Consider the following 17,878-nt stretch of genomic DNA (forward strand, 5'->3'; position numbering starts at 1 on the left):
GAGCAAAATCCGCTCCAGGGACGTGATTCGCACAGCTACAGTATTCCATGTTAAATGTTCCGGGTGTCGTCCACGGTTCTCACTTGATACGATGCTATCCCCATCAAAGCTGCTTCTGAAACGCATGTAAATGAGCGGGGAGTAAATGATCTATCAAATGCCACTCATCCACCATTCAGACAGACACAGATAATGGAGGGGGGATAATTATAGTTGGGAAATAGTGGTGAAAATATTCTAATGATATTGCGCTGGGAGTCCGGGGCTGTCAATTAATGATGTCTGTCTCACTTTTCTGCAGCTATTTATGCAAGCTGCTAAACTGCTTTACTTCCACTGTTTAAGAAATGATTGCTATTGTTCACAATGAGAAGTTTTTTTTTCCCCCTCCCCGCCTCTCGTTAAAGTCATAGTGGCATCTTAAATGTTCTAATTAATCCGTAGCCTCTGACTTCTCGCGCGCCTGGGCCTACTATTACATATTGGATGCTTAACTGTTTTTGTTTTAATCCGGCTGATGGCGAGTTTGGCGATGAAACGCGTGCCGTCAGAGGCGGTCAAGGCCCGCAACCTCGTAAACTGATGGAAACAATCAACGGAGGAGTGGGAGCCGTTAACTGTTCAGCACAATATTGCACAAATGATTCACGTTACAACCCCCTCCTTAAAAAAAAAAAAAAAAACTCCAAACGCACACAAGGAACACATTTAAATCTTTCCTAACAAAGCGCCTCTTCAATTACACCTCTCCCATTAGCATACAGTCTTGGGGAGGAGGAATGTGGAAGTGGCTCAGATGAAGCAGGGAGCCGCAAAGTGGCGGCGATGAGGTGACGTGCGCGTCGGCCATCAGTATGGCTGACTCCCGCGGCGGGCGCATAGGTTGGGGGAGGTTGTCGAAACGGCGTTGGGCTAATTAATCCAGCGTATAGTAGGAGGGTTAGTGTGGGCTTTCACTAACTGTGACACCTGCTGACTCCTAAACGCACATTGTGTTGTTTTAATATGACAATTACGCCATTACCATATCTGAGAGATAGCATGGCCCCCATAGGAATCCACCCGCGCTCTCTTTAGAGCCTTTTAGCTCTGCTTCAAATTTTATCTATTTATGCCGCAGTCCTAGAATACCAGATCAGCTCGCTTTTCAGCATTAAATGCTTTCTTTTTAGCAGCTTCGTTTGTGTTAATTTGAGTGCATGTGACAGTTTAAAATTCATTTTTTTGTGTTTTTTTGTTATTTTTTTTCCTCCATCAGGCTGAAGGGGATTCAACAGATGGCTGCACATTGCCTGTGAAGCTGCTTTGCTTTGTTAGTCACTGCAGATAAAACAGTAATCACAGAGAAAATATAGTTATTTGTTCGGATAAACTCATATTATTTAATATTGAGGTCTATAAAGTAAATGAATCACACTGTGTCTAAGTCCTTCACAAAAGTGCTTTTTTTTTTCATTTTGTCACCTTATAATGACAAACTTCTATCAGTCATTATTACAGTTAATTCTGATTATTATATAGATATAAAGTAGGAGGAAGAAAATAACATGGTTTTTACATTTTTATATGTATTTAGCTGCCTGTGGGGCAACTTTTGCTGAAAATACATCTGAAAACATTTTGGGGTATCCATCCATCCGTCCATCTGTCCGTCCTTCTGTCCATCTGTCCGTCCGTATGAGTCCAAAATATCAAAATATACAAACATTAACAGGTTTTCTTCCAGGTTTCCCTTTCATTTTGCCCAATCCATGTTCCCATCAACTCATGATGCTCATAATTCCCAGAGCATGATACTGTTGTTACCATGCAGGTGCTTGACCACGTCGCTTTCTTCCACGTTTGCCCCATGACTCGTGGTAAACTCCTATCAGGTCATCTTACAGCTTTCTTCCAATAACAGCTTTCTTTTTGCCACTCACCCCTAAATGCCAGATTTGTTGAGTAAAACCAGTAAAGGAGGCCAAAATGCACTTGCACTACATACAGACATTTGTTGAACTGTTTATTTTTTTTTAACTCTGCAGAATCATTGACCTAGTAAACATTGTGCAACACTACCTGCATGCAGGTAGTGAAGGTCTGGGTACTCGATGTCAAGGTGATTGCTCTTCTGGGAACCTGAGGAACATATTTTTAACTCTAATTTTTAAAATCATCATACATATATGGGTGTGTGTTGGTAATTTTCAAGACTCATAAAGGTATTATTTTTGGTTGAGGCAACAATAGAACATCTATTCTCTACTTGTGCACCACCCAGTGAGAGCTGGCTCCATTTTTTTGTTTTTTATTTTTTTTTATTTGGATTGCAGTGAAGCCAGGCCGGACCACAGACCTGTGATGGAGAGAGGCGTCTCTGCAAAAGTGAAAACAAATTCCCTCTTTGGCTGGCATGAGCTATGGCACAGTGGGGCTTTATTGTCCCGGCCAAGGTGATAAGGGAGAATAATTGCGTATTATACTGTCCGAGAATGTCAGGTCCAAACTGAGCACGAGTGCCCCATCCATCAACGCACGGCGGTGTGTGAAGGAGTATTCCGCCCCGCACATGCGTACTTGTATGATGTATTGCGGGTGAGCACATGTCTGCGTGCGAGTTCATTGATTCATGTCTGTATATGAAGACCAGTGCTGTCATTTGAGTCTTTATTCTTATTTTTTTTTAGCTCACACTTTTTATTTTGCTGGTATTCAGTCTAAATATGTACGCGCCAGTCTGACTGTACCTTTAACATGAGCCTGTTTGTTTATGTGTGTATGGGGGCAGGTTTAGATACAGTCTGGGAGCAGATCAGGCAGCATCATTAATCAGCAGCGGGTTGCGTCTGACTCTCCGAGCTGACATTGTTACATCCTATCCCCCTGCAGTAGCTCACTTCTTGGCCTGGACTGTTTGACCAGCACAAACACACACATACACTCACAACACATACACCACAACAACATCATCCTTTACCTTTCTTACAGCTGCTGAAGATACATAACTGCATAAAGGATGTCCTCAGACACCTCTGTTTAATGCATTCAGTGGGCCTGGATCCTCCAGCGGTCCTAACAGACTGCTCCCAGCTTGCTCGGATGAAAGAAAAAAAGTGTGATAAAAGGAACACAAGATAGCTTTATTGTGTCAAAATTGGATAAATTCAATGCTCGGAGACCTCGTCCAATCTGTGTCTGGGGTTCTTGTCTCGTATGCGTCCACATAACAATAAAATGTTGGACTCGATAGCAAATATTTCACTTGTATTCTCCCTCTTGAAACATCTTTTGAGCTCTCGCTGTTTTTTTTTTTTTTTTTTTTTTCTTCTTTACTCGGGAAGATAAGAGTTTCATTGTTTGTTTTTCTCGGTTTGCCTCCCCAGATCCAACTGTGCCGAAAACATCCGGAAGCACATTCTCCATACGGGGAAACACGAGGGAGTGAAGATGTACAACTGCCCCAAGTGTACCTTCGCCACCAACTCCCCCATGGAGTTCCGTAACCACCTGAAGGACAATCACCTCGACATCGAGAACCCAGACCTCGCCTACCTTCATGCGGGTAAGATTGCACAAATACCCACCTGGTCGCAGATTCTTCTAAGTTCTGGAAACAGATTGAACAATACACGATAGAAGATGGCATGTGATCTTTACTAACTGTCCAATGAAGCCTTTGCCTTTAGCTCAGACTTAACAGAGCATACCTGAATTATTCAGATTTCTATCAATGCAACAGATTCTTTAATTTCTTCTAAAAGTCAGATGAGTGTCACTCTTTCTCTAAGTTCCTTACTACTTCGATGACTTTGTTTGTCTTGGTTACTGAGCAACTCGTCTGGATTGGCCAAAGGCTAAAGGGGCATTTCACCAATTTTACAGCTGATGATCTGTTCTGTAGTCAGAGGAGCCACCGCTCCGCCTCTGAACACATTTCTTTACTATCTCCAAGGGGACCTTTGTATTCTTAGATATCAACCAAGGTTGTGTCACACTGATGCTATCGGGGTTTTGGAGTCTTCAAGTATTTGCTAAAAAAAAAATAAAATCAAGGCATACACTGCATAAACTTACAAATCTGGAAATATCTAAAGAAATATGACGGTGTTACTGATAATCATCAAGTTATTTTCTCATTTTGCCAACTTTGTTGTGGAAGCAGACTGCAGTAATAAAATATCTACATATAACTCATTTGGGGGATCATTTATAGTGGTGGGTTGCCTCTCAAATGTAACCTCTTCAATGACACTGAAGATTTTTGCTTTAAGGTTTTTTGAAGTGTGTGGCATACCACAGGGATCATTCCTACACCCCCTTATGCTTTTTAAATACATGTCTTCTATGAATCAGATTGTTTCAGAGCATCCGTCCATTCATCAGCAGTTCATTATAATTACTCAGGAATCTAGAACTACGGTTCAGTTTGCAGACTTTTCTGAGGAACGTGACTCCAGAATATTTGCAGATGTTTTCATAGAGCTGATGTAAAATATTTAAGATAAAATACAGTTTGCGAAGCTGAAATATCCAGATACAGTGTCACTTGGCACACTGCTGGCGGCAGATGAACCCTTACCAAAAATGCATAGGATACATTTTAAGTTGAAGGTCACAGTTTGTTATAATATAATAATAGTAACTTCTTTTGTCTCCATTTTAGTGCTACTCGCACTCTTCCTTCATAATGGTGCTATACAAATATTTGACTGACTTTGTTGTTTTTTCTTCTTTTTATGTCTTCTACCCCACATCTCATGTTAGTTGGGAACATTTATTCTACTTCCAAAACCTTATTTCTTTTGTTCTTTTGAGGTTTTCAACCTTGATCTTGCATTACTCCTCTGAAGTGTGCTAGTCGACATTCTTAGAGTGCATTTTTGTCAGTGGACCAAGTCTTGTCATTAAGCTCTGACGGAGGTGCGCCCAGCCACAAAGAAGCGGAGCTCAGAGATTGCTGGTGTGGCCATCCCTGCCAGTCACTCAGGCCGCAGAGACAGATGAAATCTTGTCCTTCCTCGATTGGGTTCCTTTGTGTTCCAGTGTTCCTCTTTGTCCTTGAGGACCTCCAAATCCAATCGCCAGAGTGGCTGTCCTTCAGAGGTGCAGTGAGGACAGCCTTTATCCTGTTATCCCTCTGACCTTACACAAAGGCATTGGAACCAGAGGGGGGCATTGTGGAAAAGAGGCCAGGCAGGGAAAACTACTGCTTTCTGTTGATACGTATATTCCTTGAATTGATAAGGGTTGCGTCCTTGTTCGGACCCTGAAGTTTGTTGTTCTAGATTAGTGACTCGTTCTTTTGCTTCATATATTTTTGTCACATTTAGAGATCTTTCTTAACCTTCTTTACTTCCACCTCCTAACCTTCCCGTTCAACCTTTTTACCTTAGTACTTCCATATTCTCTGTATCCTTTCACCTTTAACCAAAGCACACGTTTAGGTTTAGATTTTATTTCTCACCGTTGTTTTGTCCAGCTTCCTATGTTTTTGTTTGTCTTGACCTTTGGTTAAAGCAGATTCTGAATCTATTGTACTTTATGCCTCCCAAGTTTCACCTGTGAACTATAAAAAAAGAACAAGATATACAGACGGAAACCTCTTCTTTGGCTTCCCTGATGAAGATGTGCGAGGCTAAAATTACATTTACCTTTTGTTTTAGTATGGTAATCTAATGTTGAAAATTATAACCTTTATTGTGGTAAATCCATCAATCTGTCCATTGTCTATATCCGCTGGAGTTGGTGTCTGACTCCATTGGTCACTGGTCAAGAGGTTGGGCATAGTCTGGACAGATTGCCACTCAAACACAGGGCAACACAGAGACGGACAGGACAAACGATCTTTGACACATACATGTACGTCAGAACAATTTGGAGCAACCAATTAACCTAACATGGTTTGGGACTTCGGAAGGAATCTGGCGTACCCAACATCCATGCATGCACAAGAAGAACATGCAAACTCCATGCAGAAAGACCCCAGGCCGGCATTAACATGTTAAAAGAAAAACTGTTTTCACAGAATTCCTGGTCAGACGATTATTTGTACCTCCTACTGTAAATACTTTCTATAACCCACTTGCTGAAAGCAAAGGACTTAAGGAAAGTGCTGATTGGGAGCTCCCAAGTGCATCTCATCAACACATTATTTGCACTGGGTTGATGTGTGCTGATACACTACATGATACTGGATACTGGTAAATCTATTGGATAGATTTACCAGAACTTGAAGAGAGCAGGTTGGAACAGGACCATACCTAGACCATGGAGTTTGTTTGGTGTAAAGTATTTGCGACAATTTCTAAGCGTGACGCCATTCATGCGTGTTGCCCCTCAGTTTTCTCTTCTACTGCTTCAACAAGGTTGGATCATAGAGAGAGGCTGATCTTTGAGAATCCATCCTTCCACAATCTCACTAAATATTTCAGAGCATTTAATCCTCGCTTAAGCATCCCGCACACCCGGGCGTACTTCGCTCTACTGAGACTCCTACGTACCAATGTAGACTCAAAGCAGATTTCTGTGCAACGGTCAGTTTCTACAGCCGTGTATACGTACGCAGCGTCTGAACTAATGAGGTTGGAGTGTCTAGGCAGGGAGTATTGGACCATTAAAGCTCCAGTAGAGTTCAGCAAGGCCAGGAGAGACTGCTAACCACGTTATCAAAACTCCCAAAACTGCATTCTCCCCTATAGTTGTGTAAAAAGAAGATTGGGAGATTTTGTTTTCGTACCTCTGCTCAGTATCTGGTAAGATGAACCCAGGTTTGTGTCTATGCTAATGTAGAGACCCGTGGATATTATATCTATATCTTAGGGGAACATAGAATCATGGAAACTATTATAATTTTGTTAGTATAAGTAAATAGCATAAATAAATTGCTGATTATTTTAAAGGACTTGTACCAACAATAGTGTCACTGTTGATTTGAATTATTACTTATAATGATTGTTCTCTACTTTTTTTTCTCTCCAGTCCAGTACTGCATTGGGTTACATACGTTATCACAGTTTTTTTTTTTTACTGTTTCGTGTGAAGGTCAGATCTCATCTGCAAAACACACCATCCAAAGGAAGCACATCCTCCTCCTTCAGTCAAATTAAGCAGCGTATTTTCAAGATGTCATCTTGCCTCTAATAGATATTCAGCTCACAGCTCAGGAAGCAAAGAATGACAGCAGCTGAAATAACCTAAAATGCAGCAGCCGGCCCTTTTCAACCCAAAGAAGTAAACTTTTTCTCTGAGAAATAATTGCCTTTAATATTTTATCCTCCAAGAGTATCGGCATGTAAATAAGGACAAATTCCGTCGTTAAAACCCAAACACAAAAAGAAGAAACAGGTGATCTGAAAGATTGAATATCCACTTGTGAAGCGCTCCTCTTTGAAAAGGAGCAGAAAGGGGAAGTGGAGGTGGCAGCGGGAAGAGGAGTTCTTCATCTAAGTAGACAGAACGAGTCCAAAAGAAAGAGACAGGGGGAAAAAAGATTAAGAAGGTAGATGTTGAATTAACCTGCTTGTGATTGCTCTCTGTCAGAGTGGCACCGGGGCCAGCAGCGAGAGGCAAATCGGCTGTGATGGCCCTTCCTGCTGTTCCCCCTTTGAAAGACACAGATCAAACGCAGCCCCAGTCACGGGCCCTTGTAGCCCCTCGCGCCGGATTGATTGACACCCGAACGTCTCGGCTCGCGCTTCGCCTTTCCATATCGCTCCTTCTCGTCTCCCCTCTCTCTCTCTTTCCTTCTTTATTCAGCGTCGCACTTCGAATTAAAGCCTCTCTCAAGGATGAAAGCAGAGGTCCTTTGCAAACGAAGGAAGAGAGGGGAATTAGATCCAGCAACTGATGGAGGGGAATGGTGATTAGGGCATCAGAGGGAAGGAAGAGGGAGAAACAAAAGGAGGTTAGATACGTGAGGGGAAAATGTTGCTGACAAGAGTCATTTTGATAGAGCGGTAATGACGATTGTCTTTCATGTGAGGAGAGATGCCGCGCCAGAATCACGAGGCGACGGCAGCAACTCGGCAGAGCTACTGCTACACCTACAGTGTCTTTAAAAAGCATTTACACCCCTTTTATTTACATAGTTTATCAGGTTGAAACTTCAAATAATACAGATTTTGTATTGGGCTTTGAGGCTTTAGACCAGGGGTCAGCAACTTTTTTCCATTGAATGAGTCACTTTAAGTTCGCTACTGACAAAACTCGCCTGGATCCGCAAAACACGATTTGCTAAATATGTACTTTGTAAAATGTTTTATTATGGAAGCCAGCAAAATTAAACTAACATTTATTTCTATTTTCAAATTTTACATCAAAATGAATCCTCCATTACTATAGAAAAAAGTAACTTTGTGGAATGAGATGAGCCTTTTCTACAAATACAGAAGAAGAAATATGGTAGCTAGTTACTTTTAAAAGCCTGTTGTAGATATTAAAAGCATATTTTGCATAATAACTTATGAGTGAAACTTCTAAAACGTGCATTTTCTACTGCATCCATAGTCAAAAGGTTTTGGTTTTGTAAGCATCATAGTGGAGGAGCCAAAGAGCCGCATGGGTGCAGACTCCAACACATAGCAGTGTAGAATTATGATGCATGATATTAAAAAGCTTTGTAAGTGTGGTGTGCAAATTCAATCCCACTTACTCTAATACTCCTAAATGACATCCACTGCTTTGACAAGGCTCACATTTTAGAAAACGGAGTTTAATTTAACTTGGTGTTAATGCAGCTGTTCTACTCAGGCTTCAGAGGTTGTTGGCAAACATTGATGACATGGTATCTGCGCAGCCTTAAAAGGCCTTAAGGCCTTAAAATGTCTTAAACTCATTAGAAAATCTATATTTGCCTTAAATATGTCAAACACAGGTCATAGCAGGACTATTTGTGTAGTTTTTTCTAAGTCACCCACAAACACAATCAAGGCAGTTGCGACTAACTATAACTAGCTTCTAATATACCCTAGCTAGTTAGCTTCTTTACTTTGGTCATATGTAAAGTGTACATTTATCTCCTGCATCATAGTTGCTGGACAACATTCATCGTCGCCACTGGCTCACTTCTGACAACCCTGTACGTCGCTGCATTTATTTTGTCCTAAGAAGCTTGAAAGTTCTACTATTTAAAATGTGCCATTTTCTATTGTACATTTCTGTCGTGATGCAGGTCTTGTTAACTTCATAACAGTCTTAAAACGGCCTTAAAAATCTTACATTTGTGTTGGTGAAAACCAACAAAAACCCTAAGTGAATCTGGAGGAGTTGTAGAGATCCAAAGCTCATGTGACTGAATGTGTTGATTCGCAAATATTTTCTTTGTAGAGGAAAGCCATAGTACGTCCCACTTCCTGTTTATCACAAGCCATGAACAACAAACAAAATAAACATGTGGAAGAAGGTGCTGCTGTCAAACTGCGACATCTTTCCTTCTGCAAGCTAATCAAAAATGCTGGGAAGACGGATGGAGAAAACAAAGTGAAATCCTGGAGGAAAACCTGTTGGACTTGAGACTGGGATAATAACTCAACACTTAAAGTTAGATGGAATGGATCAAAGTATATTAAGATGCTACAGTAGTTTGGCCAAGATGTGCTTAGCTGGTAGAAAGTTTCAAAAACTATTTGGTTTAAGCTTTAATTGTAGTGAACGTGGTTATAAAAAGTATTTGCTGAGAGAAGCCAAATTTAAAGGTTTGCCACATTCCCAGATTTTTCCTGCTGTTTCTCACATCAGTCTGTCCTGTGAAACACAGTGAAGTTTTCAGTTGTACCATTGGAAAAAAAACTAAGAAAATGGTTTGAATCCCTTAGCAAGACACTGACTAACCTCGCTAAACTCGGCCTCAACATGGACTGTTTGCGGTTGTCGCGGTGCAGCCGTGCCGCTCGTTCCTTCTCCCTCCTCCCAGAGAGGTCAGCCGCGTTTGTTTGTGATAAATCGGCCCGACGCGCCGCTCGCAACCCGCACCAAAACGCAGGCGAAACGCCGCCGTCACCTTTGTCAGAAACATCTCCGCTGCCCCCCTTTTTTTTTTTTTTTTTTTTTTTCATTTTGAAAAACTTTTCCACATTTTCAGCTAAGGTTATAACCGCCCACCTCCGGGGCTCAGAGATCAAATGCTTTGTAATTAGCTGAGAGCGTCTGAGGACGCGATGCTCGGCGCCTGACACAAAAAAAAAAAAAAGGTGAAACAAATAAATAAGTAAACTTCTTGGAGGCATTGTTGCTGCTTTATGCAGATTATGTTTTCCATAATAACCCATGATGGATTGCCACGGCAGAGGGCCAGAGGAGGCGCTGGCCTTGTAAGTGATGATCTTAATACACAGTTATAACCACGGGCTAATTCATTTGTTTGCTCAATTTTTTCTTTATTTTTTATATTCCTTATTAAGCAAATCTGTAAACAAATATGGGTTTCGATGGCTTTTACTTAAGTAATGCATCTCTGTGGGCGCGCAGCTACCCGTCCTCGCTTTCACCTTCTGTTCATCATGTAATGAAACATTACTCTCATGAGTTTTACTTGCATATTGTGTTGCAGCGGCGCGTTGGATTGTTGGAGGACAGGTGTGTGTGTCATGCAAATATGCCCCCGGTATCCCCGAGCATACGACACCGTGTTGACGTTGTGAAAGAAGCCGCAGACACCGGCGATAAAATCAACATCTGTTTCTAATAACGTGTTATACGTGACAAGTTTCAGTACTGGCAGGGACAAAAACACACACACAGGTTTTGGGGAAAAAAAAGAGAAAAAAAAAGAAAACAGTGATAGGACTTCAAGTCGTCAGCTTCGGTGATAAACCTGTGTCTCCGTGTCACCTTCCTTATGTTTGCGTCGGCTTGATGGACGTTAATGAAAAACGGTGTTCTGTTTGGAATTATGTAAAATCTGAGGAGCGGGGTTGGGAAATTGTGCTGACGCCACGGCAACAGCAGCAGAAACTTGGTGATACTGAGGTGAAGTTAACACTGGGATTCAAACCTTTTCTCATCCTGTAAAGTTTAGAAATGTTTGTTTGGATAGTTTTGAGCTCTGGGTGAAGACAGAGGAAAAGCAAAGAGTCTCAAAATTCCATATCGTGTTGTTGTGATGTTTCCATCCATCCATCTGTCCGTTTATCTTTGTTTCATCCGTCCATCCTTTTGTCATCTATCTATGCTTTTACCAGTCCATCCTTTTTTCACCCATGCTGCCATCTTTTTTGGAGCCATCCATCCATCCACCCATTCATTCGTTTTGCATCCATCCTTTTGTCATCAATCTATCATTTTCCATCCATTGTTTTTTTTTTACCAATCTTTCCTTTTTCATCCATCCATTCATCTTTATCCATCCATACTTTTTTCCCCATTCTTTCTAGTGCATTCATCCATCCATCTGCAGAAATATGTGCCATAAATTCACGTAATCTTTTTGCATTCACACAAATTACTAAGAATAAAAAAGAATACAAAGCACACATTTTATATATATATATATATTCTTTTTTTTTTCTTTTTTGCCATCTGTTTGCTTCACTTCAAGTTATCACAACCTGAAAATGACTCACTTTGACTGTTTTGAACCAACTATAAAATATTTCTCCCACCATCAGTTAGTGACCTCAGCGTCCACGGACACAGAAGCTTTAATCGCTCTGCAGGGAGAATGAAGCTGTAAAAGAAAAACCTTCCAGCTTCTTCTGATCCACTCACTTTGACCCGCTCATCCCAACCTTTAAAAAAAAAAAAAGCCCCTCTTTTTGATTGTTAATCAATATTCAATACCTGCTTCTCCCACATCCACCGCCCCTCCTGTGTTGTCTTGTTTGAGTTATGAGAGCAGAGAAGCAGCTGCTCTGTCTCTGGTCCCCAAGGAGACGAACGCCAAAGGATGTGTGAGTCCTTTTGGGGTTAGCTAAGCATTTTATGGAGGGGAAAAAGAAAGAAAAAACAAAAAAAAAACAACGCATCAGTTGCACGCCTCTCAGAAAACCAATCCGGGCCCGGTCTGGGACGAGCAAGCAGCAATTCCTGCGTAATGACCTGCTCCAATGAGCGTGAAAGCTCTCCCAACTGGCTGCATTCATCACACATCAGCCACAACAAACGCTCTTTTGTTTCATCCTTTTTCCCTCCCTACCTTTTTTTTCTTCTTCTTCTTCCTGTCGGTGTCAATCCGACAGCCTCTGCTCGGTTGCTTAGCCGCCATCAGGAGTCCTGACTGACATGTGGCGTTCTGTCAGACAGTTCAGGTGTTGCGGAACCGACGTCTACATTACGCATTTCTTAAATATATATATATATTTGTCACCTTTTGGCTATCACGAGCAAAATTAGTTCTGCGGGATAAATGATGACCGGAGGAGCGGTTGTCATTGTCGGACTGGGTCAAACCCGGCGCCTCTGGACACGTTCTGTCACATTCGGAACATCCGAGGCAGATTGATGACACATGATATATGCTCCCCGGTGTTGCCGGTGACACACTTAGGTTAGCTTTGTGCTTATGTTGCAGTGTTCTGAAGCGTTGCAGATGGCTTATGTAGGACACAGCCGAACGGGACGAGAAATGAAAACTGTAGGAATCTGTTTTTAACAGGCGCTACATTCCCGATTATGACATTTGGAGGGTAGGAAACTGGGCGAGGTAACTTAACGCGATAGCCGCGGCTCTACTGTTTTTGCTAAGGAAAATGAAAATAAAAAAAGAATAAAGCTTTAATATGATATTTCCTTATTCCCTGAACTGGGAGCAGTAGTTAATGAGAAACTTTTTATACTTTCCTTTCCTTGAAAGTTGTGGTACCAGTTTTGTTTTGATGCACTACGCCGGCTCCCTCATGAATTGGATAATCACTTATATAAACTACTGGTTTTTAGAGTCCCCAGGGACCTACCAGTGCTTATCTGAGTTCCTTTTTCCTGTTTATTTATTTTATTTTATTTTTTTTTTTGGAAGAAATGAAAATGGCAGAGCGTCTTGTTCTGTGGAGGTCGGCGTAGCTGCCGGCTGCTATAAAGTCTCATCCACATTTCAATCCTTCTCCCTCTCTTCTACCCATCCAGTTGCAGCTAACAGCTAACGTGCAAGTTGGTATTGATTTGGAAAAATTTAGTTGATAAAGTTAAGAGACTTAAAAAAAAAAAAAAAAAAAGTGGGGGGAAGCAGAAAATATAAAACTGTTATTGAGCGATTAGTGCAGCCCACTCTGCCCCGTCCTGACCTTTTACTGAGCCAACAGTACTCCGTAGTACCAACATGTTGTCCCTGATCGCCACTCTCATTGGATGAAGTGCACTTCTGAGAACTCCACCGTGACCTTTGCCCCCCCTCTCTGCCGTGCCAGGGACCCTTGCGGTCCCCCTTCCTCTCTACCCTTCCGTGTGTCGCCTGTTTGGTGGCTCTCCAAATGTGTCAGCGTCCCTAATTAGCTACAGGCTCAACTTTCCCCAACTAAACAACCAATTACCGACACTTTAGCCCTGCCCAGTCCCATGTTTCCTGATACAGTGGCCTATTAGGGCCCCTTATTTCTTCCCCAGCATAATTGAATCCCCTGGCTTCTCATCAGCGGGCTAATTTAAGCCAATGTGCAGAGTTGGTAATCAGACGGGTTGCCCATTAGGCTATCAGACCCCAATTAAGTGCCCTCTTATTTCCACCATAACAAGCCACTATCACTGCCGCTGTTTTCGTATAGCCTCTTGTAGTGCTTAGGTTTGTTTGGGGAGAATCTGCGGTTTGTTTGGAGAAGGAAAGGAAAATGTGGAATAAAGGAGTTTTAATGTCAAGTTCTCGCCGGTGCAAGAAGCGTTTTACCAGATGCACTTACAAAGGGAAAAAAAAAAGATGTGTAGAAAAAGTAAGCCAGAGAGAACGAGGTCTCATCTTTAGAAAGTCCTGAGAGTCTTTAAGACTTTTCACAAAGTTTTATGTCGGTCATAGATCTAAATTTGTCTTGGGTAATAATTTAACTGTATGATGTAGCTAATCGGTAGTTGTGTAGGTTGATAGATATGCTCCAAGAAATCATTTGGTGACTATTGTTGACCAGCTTGACTGGGCTCTACCTCTCAATGACACAGAAATCATCTTGCTATTGGAAAATTGTAGGTTGATGTTCCTGGGCAAGGCACTTCACCTCCAAAGCTGCATACAATCTCCGTATTGGTGTATAAATGAGTGCAAACGGCTCAATGTCGACACCAGAAGCAAAAAAAAAAAAAAAAATGCATCGATTTTTTATTTTATTTTACTTTTTTGAAAGAACAGTGAACCCACCTTTGTGAGCGGGGGCACTGGCATGGCCTTGTAAAACTGGAGAGACGTCATTTTAATCTGAAAAAATGTATCTTTTTTTTGTTAAATTTTCTATCATTATTATAACCTGTATGTTAGAGTAATAACGTGCTCATCTTTCTGATTGGTTGCCAGATCTATGTAGCTGCTTTGCTCCTCAAGCTAGCTTAGCATTGCCAACTAAAATCAAAAGGTATGAGGAACCATTTATGCTAAATGAATGAAATAATTACTGAATGGAGAATAAAAGTGAGGAAAACATTCTAAAAGTTTGTCTTTCTTTACACATTTTATAACATCTGTACCCAGAAGCTAATGCTGTTTGAAGGGTTCTGGCATGGAAAAGTTTGAGAACCTCTGAACTATAACACTTTTCTGTGTGGATGCTGTGGTCAAGTGGACAGTGTTAACCTTTTATTAGTCTCCTTGAAATTAAGTCGGAAGAAGTTGAAGTAGAAAGCTTTTAGAAAAGTGCTGTTTACTTAAATATGATTGATCCAGGTGGTGAGAGAGAGCATAACTTCCAGCATATAATAAGAAGGCTCAACAAAGTTTGTTTTTTTTTAATGTTTGATTTGGACATGTTGGGTGCTTCAGAGATGAAGTAAGAATCTACTTTATCTAGGAAATAACTCAGAATCTGCTCTGTTAGTGAAGCTAGTCATGCTAACATGAGGTGCTAAAACTATCCTGAACTTTGTCCTTTCATACCCTTAAAAATAAATTGTTATTGGCTCAAATTGTCCGGGGTAGTTTTATAAACACTTTGGAGTTTGAAAAATTTGCAGTAATTTCAGATCATTAAATTTTCGGTTTCCATGTTTGTGTAATAAAATAAGGCACTGCATAAAAGTCCTAAAGCTCCTCAGTGGCTTGACTAATACTAACTGGGAATGAACTACCGCACCTTAAAGTTAAAGAAAGAAAAAAAAAACACTGTCATGAAATTATAAGAGTTTGTAGATGAACGCCTTCACCACGGGCACGCCTTTCTGTCCTCTCACAAGTGTGAGAAAAATCTGTAACTTCTTTTTTCTCTGTTTCTTCTTCTTCTTTGCTCTCCCGGTTGCCTGTCCTGTCTTGGTGACTGGTGCAGCAGAGAGGAGCCCGAGTGTGAAAGAGGCCCACAGAGGCCTGATGAGGACTGTCTCACCAATGTCTGGGACATCTCAGTACCCCCAGTCCCAGTGTGTGTGTGTGTGTGTGTGGGTGTGTGTGTGTGCGTGTGTGCGTGTGTGTGTGTGTGTGTGTGTGTGCGTGCGTTTAAGGTAGCAAGAGTTCTGCTGCGAGCGCGTCTCCGTTTCTTTGTGAGTTTAGTGTTGGTGTCGACTCCCCATAGCCTAATTAAAAAGGCGAGAAAAGCCACTCACAGGGAGATTAAACCTAAAAGGGTAAATTAGTGCTCAAAACGGGTGTGGCATACGCACACATATGCACAGGCCATGAAATCTCTTCTGACACCTGTAAGAGAGGGAAGCAGAATAACAGAATGAGGAGGATGGTAATAAAGAAATGCCTTTTCGGTGATTCAGTTCAACTGGGTCTTATGAATTTGTTCAAATGAGCTGCGCTTTGTGACAAAAACAGAAGTAATGAGATTTTCTGGGGTTTTGATTGTGTGTTTTTTTTATTTATTTATTTTTTTCTTGACTGAGCAGCAAATCCAAACTATTTACTCTTTATTCTATGAGCAGCGTCCAACCTGTGTAGTTCTGTGTAATGAAACTGTGTGCTTATGATACTGAACTGAATTTGATCTTCGGCTTTTAAAGGCTAAACTGTGAATGTTTTTGTAAAAACATAATCACAAGACGTTTTATGTTAAAATTGAACACTAAAATCAGAAATTTAACACAGAGACAACTGAAAAAAAAAAAGAAAACAGCCAAGCTGAAAATATATATTCAATTATTCAGTTTGTTTTTCCTTTCTAGCGGAAATGTCCCGACCTCGCTCGTATTAACCCCTCTTGTTTTTAATCAGCGGTCTAAGACAGAAGGGCTGCTGCGCAGCATAGCACTGGAGCTCTGAGCTTGAGGCGATATTATTTACTCAAGGCCCTTTTAGCCTGTTTACACTTGACAGTCCGTTTTATTTGACTCAGATCTGCTTAAATCTAATATAAGCTTCGTCTCTATATGCTGTGTTTTCGCACCTTTCCATTGTTTTGTTTTTTTAAACATTTATTATAATTTTTCTTTTGTTTTATCAAAGGAGGTTATAACTCACGGTTTAAAGCTATTTTTTTCCATTCATATTTTATAGATTACTTTTCCAGTTTGTGCAATTTCGATGTTTGAAGGGGAAAAAGCAAAATTGAAAAAAAAAAAACTTCCACCTTTCTTGAGGTGCTTTTTACATTTATTTCAAACTGTTCATGTTAATAAGGAGGTTTTAAGAAACCAAAAGGGTCTAAAAGTGCCACAGTTTCAAAAATAAAACTGATTCATCTGCATTTTTAAGTAAAATCAATAACAATTACTGAGATAAAACCATATTTATTAAATATTAACATAAACAGATATGTGCTCCTACATATAAATAAATGCTTCACATTTACTCGTCAAAGCCAGAGGGTGGAGTTAAAGCTTCTCCTGTGGGATACTAGACAACTAAAGTGATGACTTATACTTTTAGGTACGTACTTTATCTGCACACTCACTTTACAGTCGGTGTTTTATTGCTGTGTGTACAGCTTATGAATTGTAGATGACAATATCTGCTGTACTTGAAACACACTTTGGTGTTTTTCATGGTTAAAAATGAGCTTAAATTCAGCATAAGGTTTTAAAAATTGAAACCTTACTTCCCAAAAGATCTTTCCTAGGACCTTCGACCGTAAGAGCAGGACTTCACGGGGCTTTACCATCTGTGAACTTGCAGAGAAGAAACCCGTAAATTCAAACTAAAATCCTAAAGAGCTGCCTTCGTTTCTTTCCCAATGTAGCGCTCGCCAGAATGTCTTTGCTCTGCAGGTAGAGTAAAAGTGTGTACAGAGCCTTCAAAAAGCTCACTCTAATAAACTGAGAAAAATGAAGCCTTTACGTAAAGTACAAAAATAAGATTTCAAAAGCAATTGTTTTGCCATGACCGGAGTCACACTTGGTGGCTCCCACAGCAATTCAAGCATTTTATCGCATGCTTCACTTTTTAAACTTTTAAAGAGCAATGCATGAATCCTAATACGCTTAATACTTATGACACAGAATCCTCTTTCTCATAGCCACTCCTTGGAATGGGAACGACAAGAAAACGTGGAAGTAAATTAAGGCAAATGTGAGCCGACCGTAAGAAATCAGGAAACTGCTGTAATAAAAAGGAAAAAAACAAGTACCAAATTACTTAAATTTGCCAGTATCCATATTCAGGTCAAAACATTTCCAAAACTCACGTTTAGAGAACTGAATCAATGAATTTATTCTACAGTTTGTTTAGTTTGGTTTTATTTAAACATTTTTGCCAGGGGAAGAGTTTATCGGGTTTTATTTACAGCCCACGCTGAACTTTATCCCATCCATATATTTCTACAGTCTTATCTCTAAGTCAGCACTACACTAAAATGAACTTAAAATCACCGTAAACTTGTTAATATAAGAGGTTTGGGCA

General features: G+C 40.7%; 1 protein-coding gene across 1 annotated transcript in view; it reads left to right on the forward strand.

Moving 5' to 3' along the window:
* LOC106921836 (zinc finger protein 407-like) overlaps nt 1–17,878 on the forward strand; it is a 189,920-nt gene that overhangs the window by 128,337 nt on the left and 43,705 nt on the right. Inside the window, exon 9 of the mRNA XM_088014319.1 lies at nt 3,366–3,544. Within this exon, the coding sequence (XP_087870445.1) occupies nt 3,366–3,544 (179 nt within the window). The remainder of the gene's footprint in view (nt 1–3,365; nt 3,545–17,878) is intronic.

This window comes from Poecilia mexicana, unplaced genomic scaffold (genome assembly GCF_051168715.1).
Source record: "Poecilia mexicana isolate PSO_F unplaced genomic scaffold, ASM5116871v1 scaffold_16, whole genome shotgun sequence".
Classification (NCBI taxonomy): Eukaryota; Metazoa; Chordata; class Actinopteri; order Cyprinodontiformes; family Poeciliidae; genus Poecilia; species Poecilia mexicana.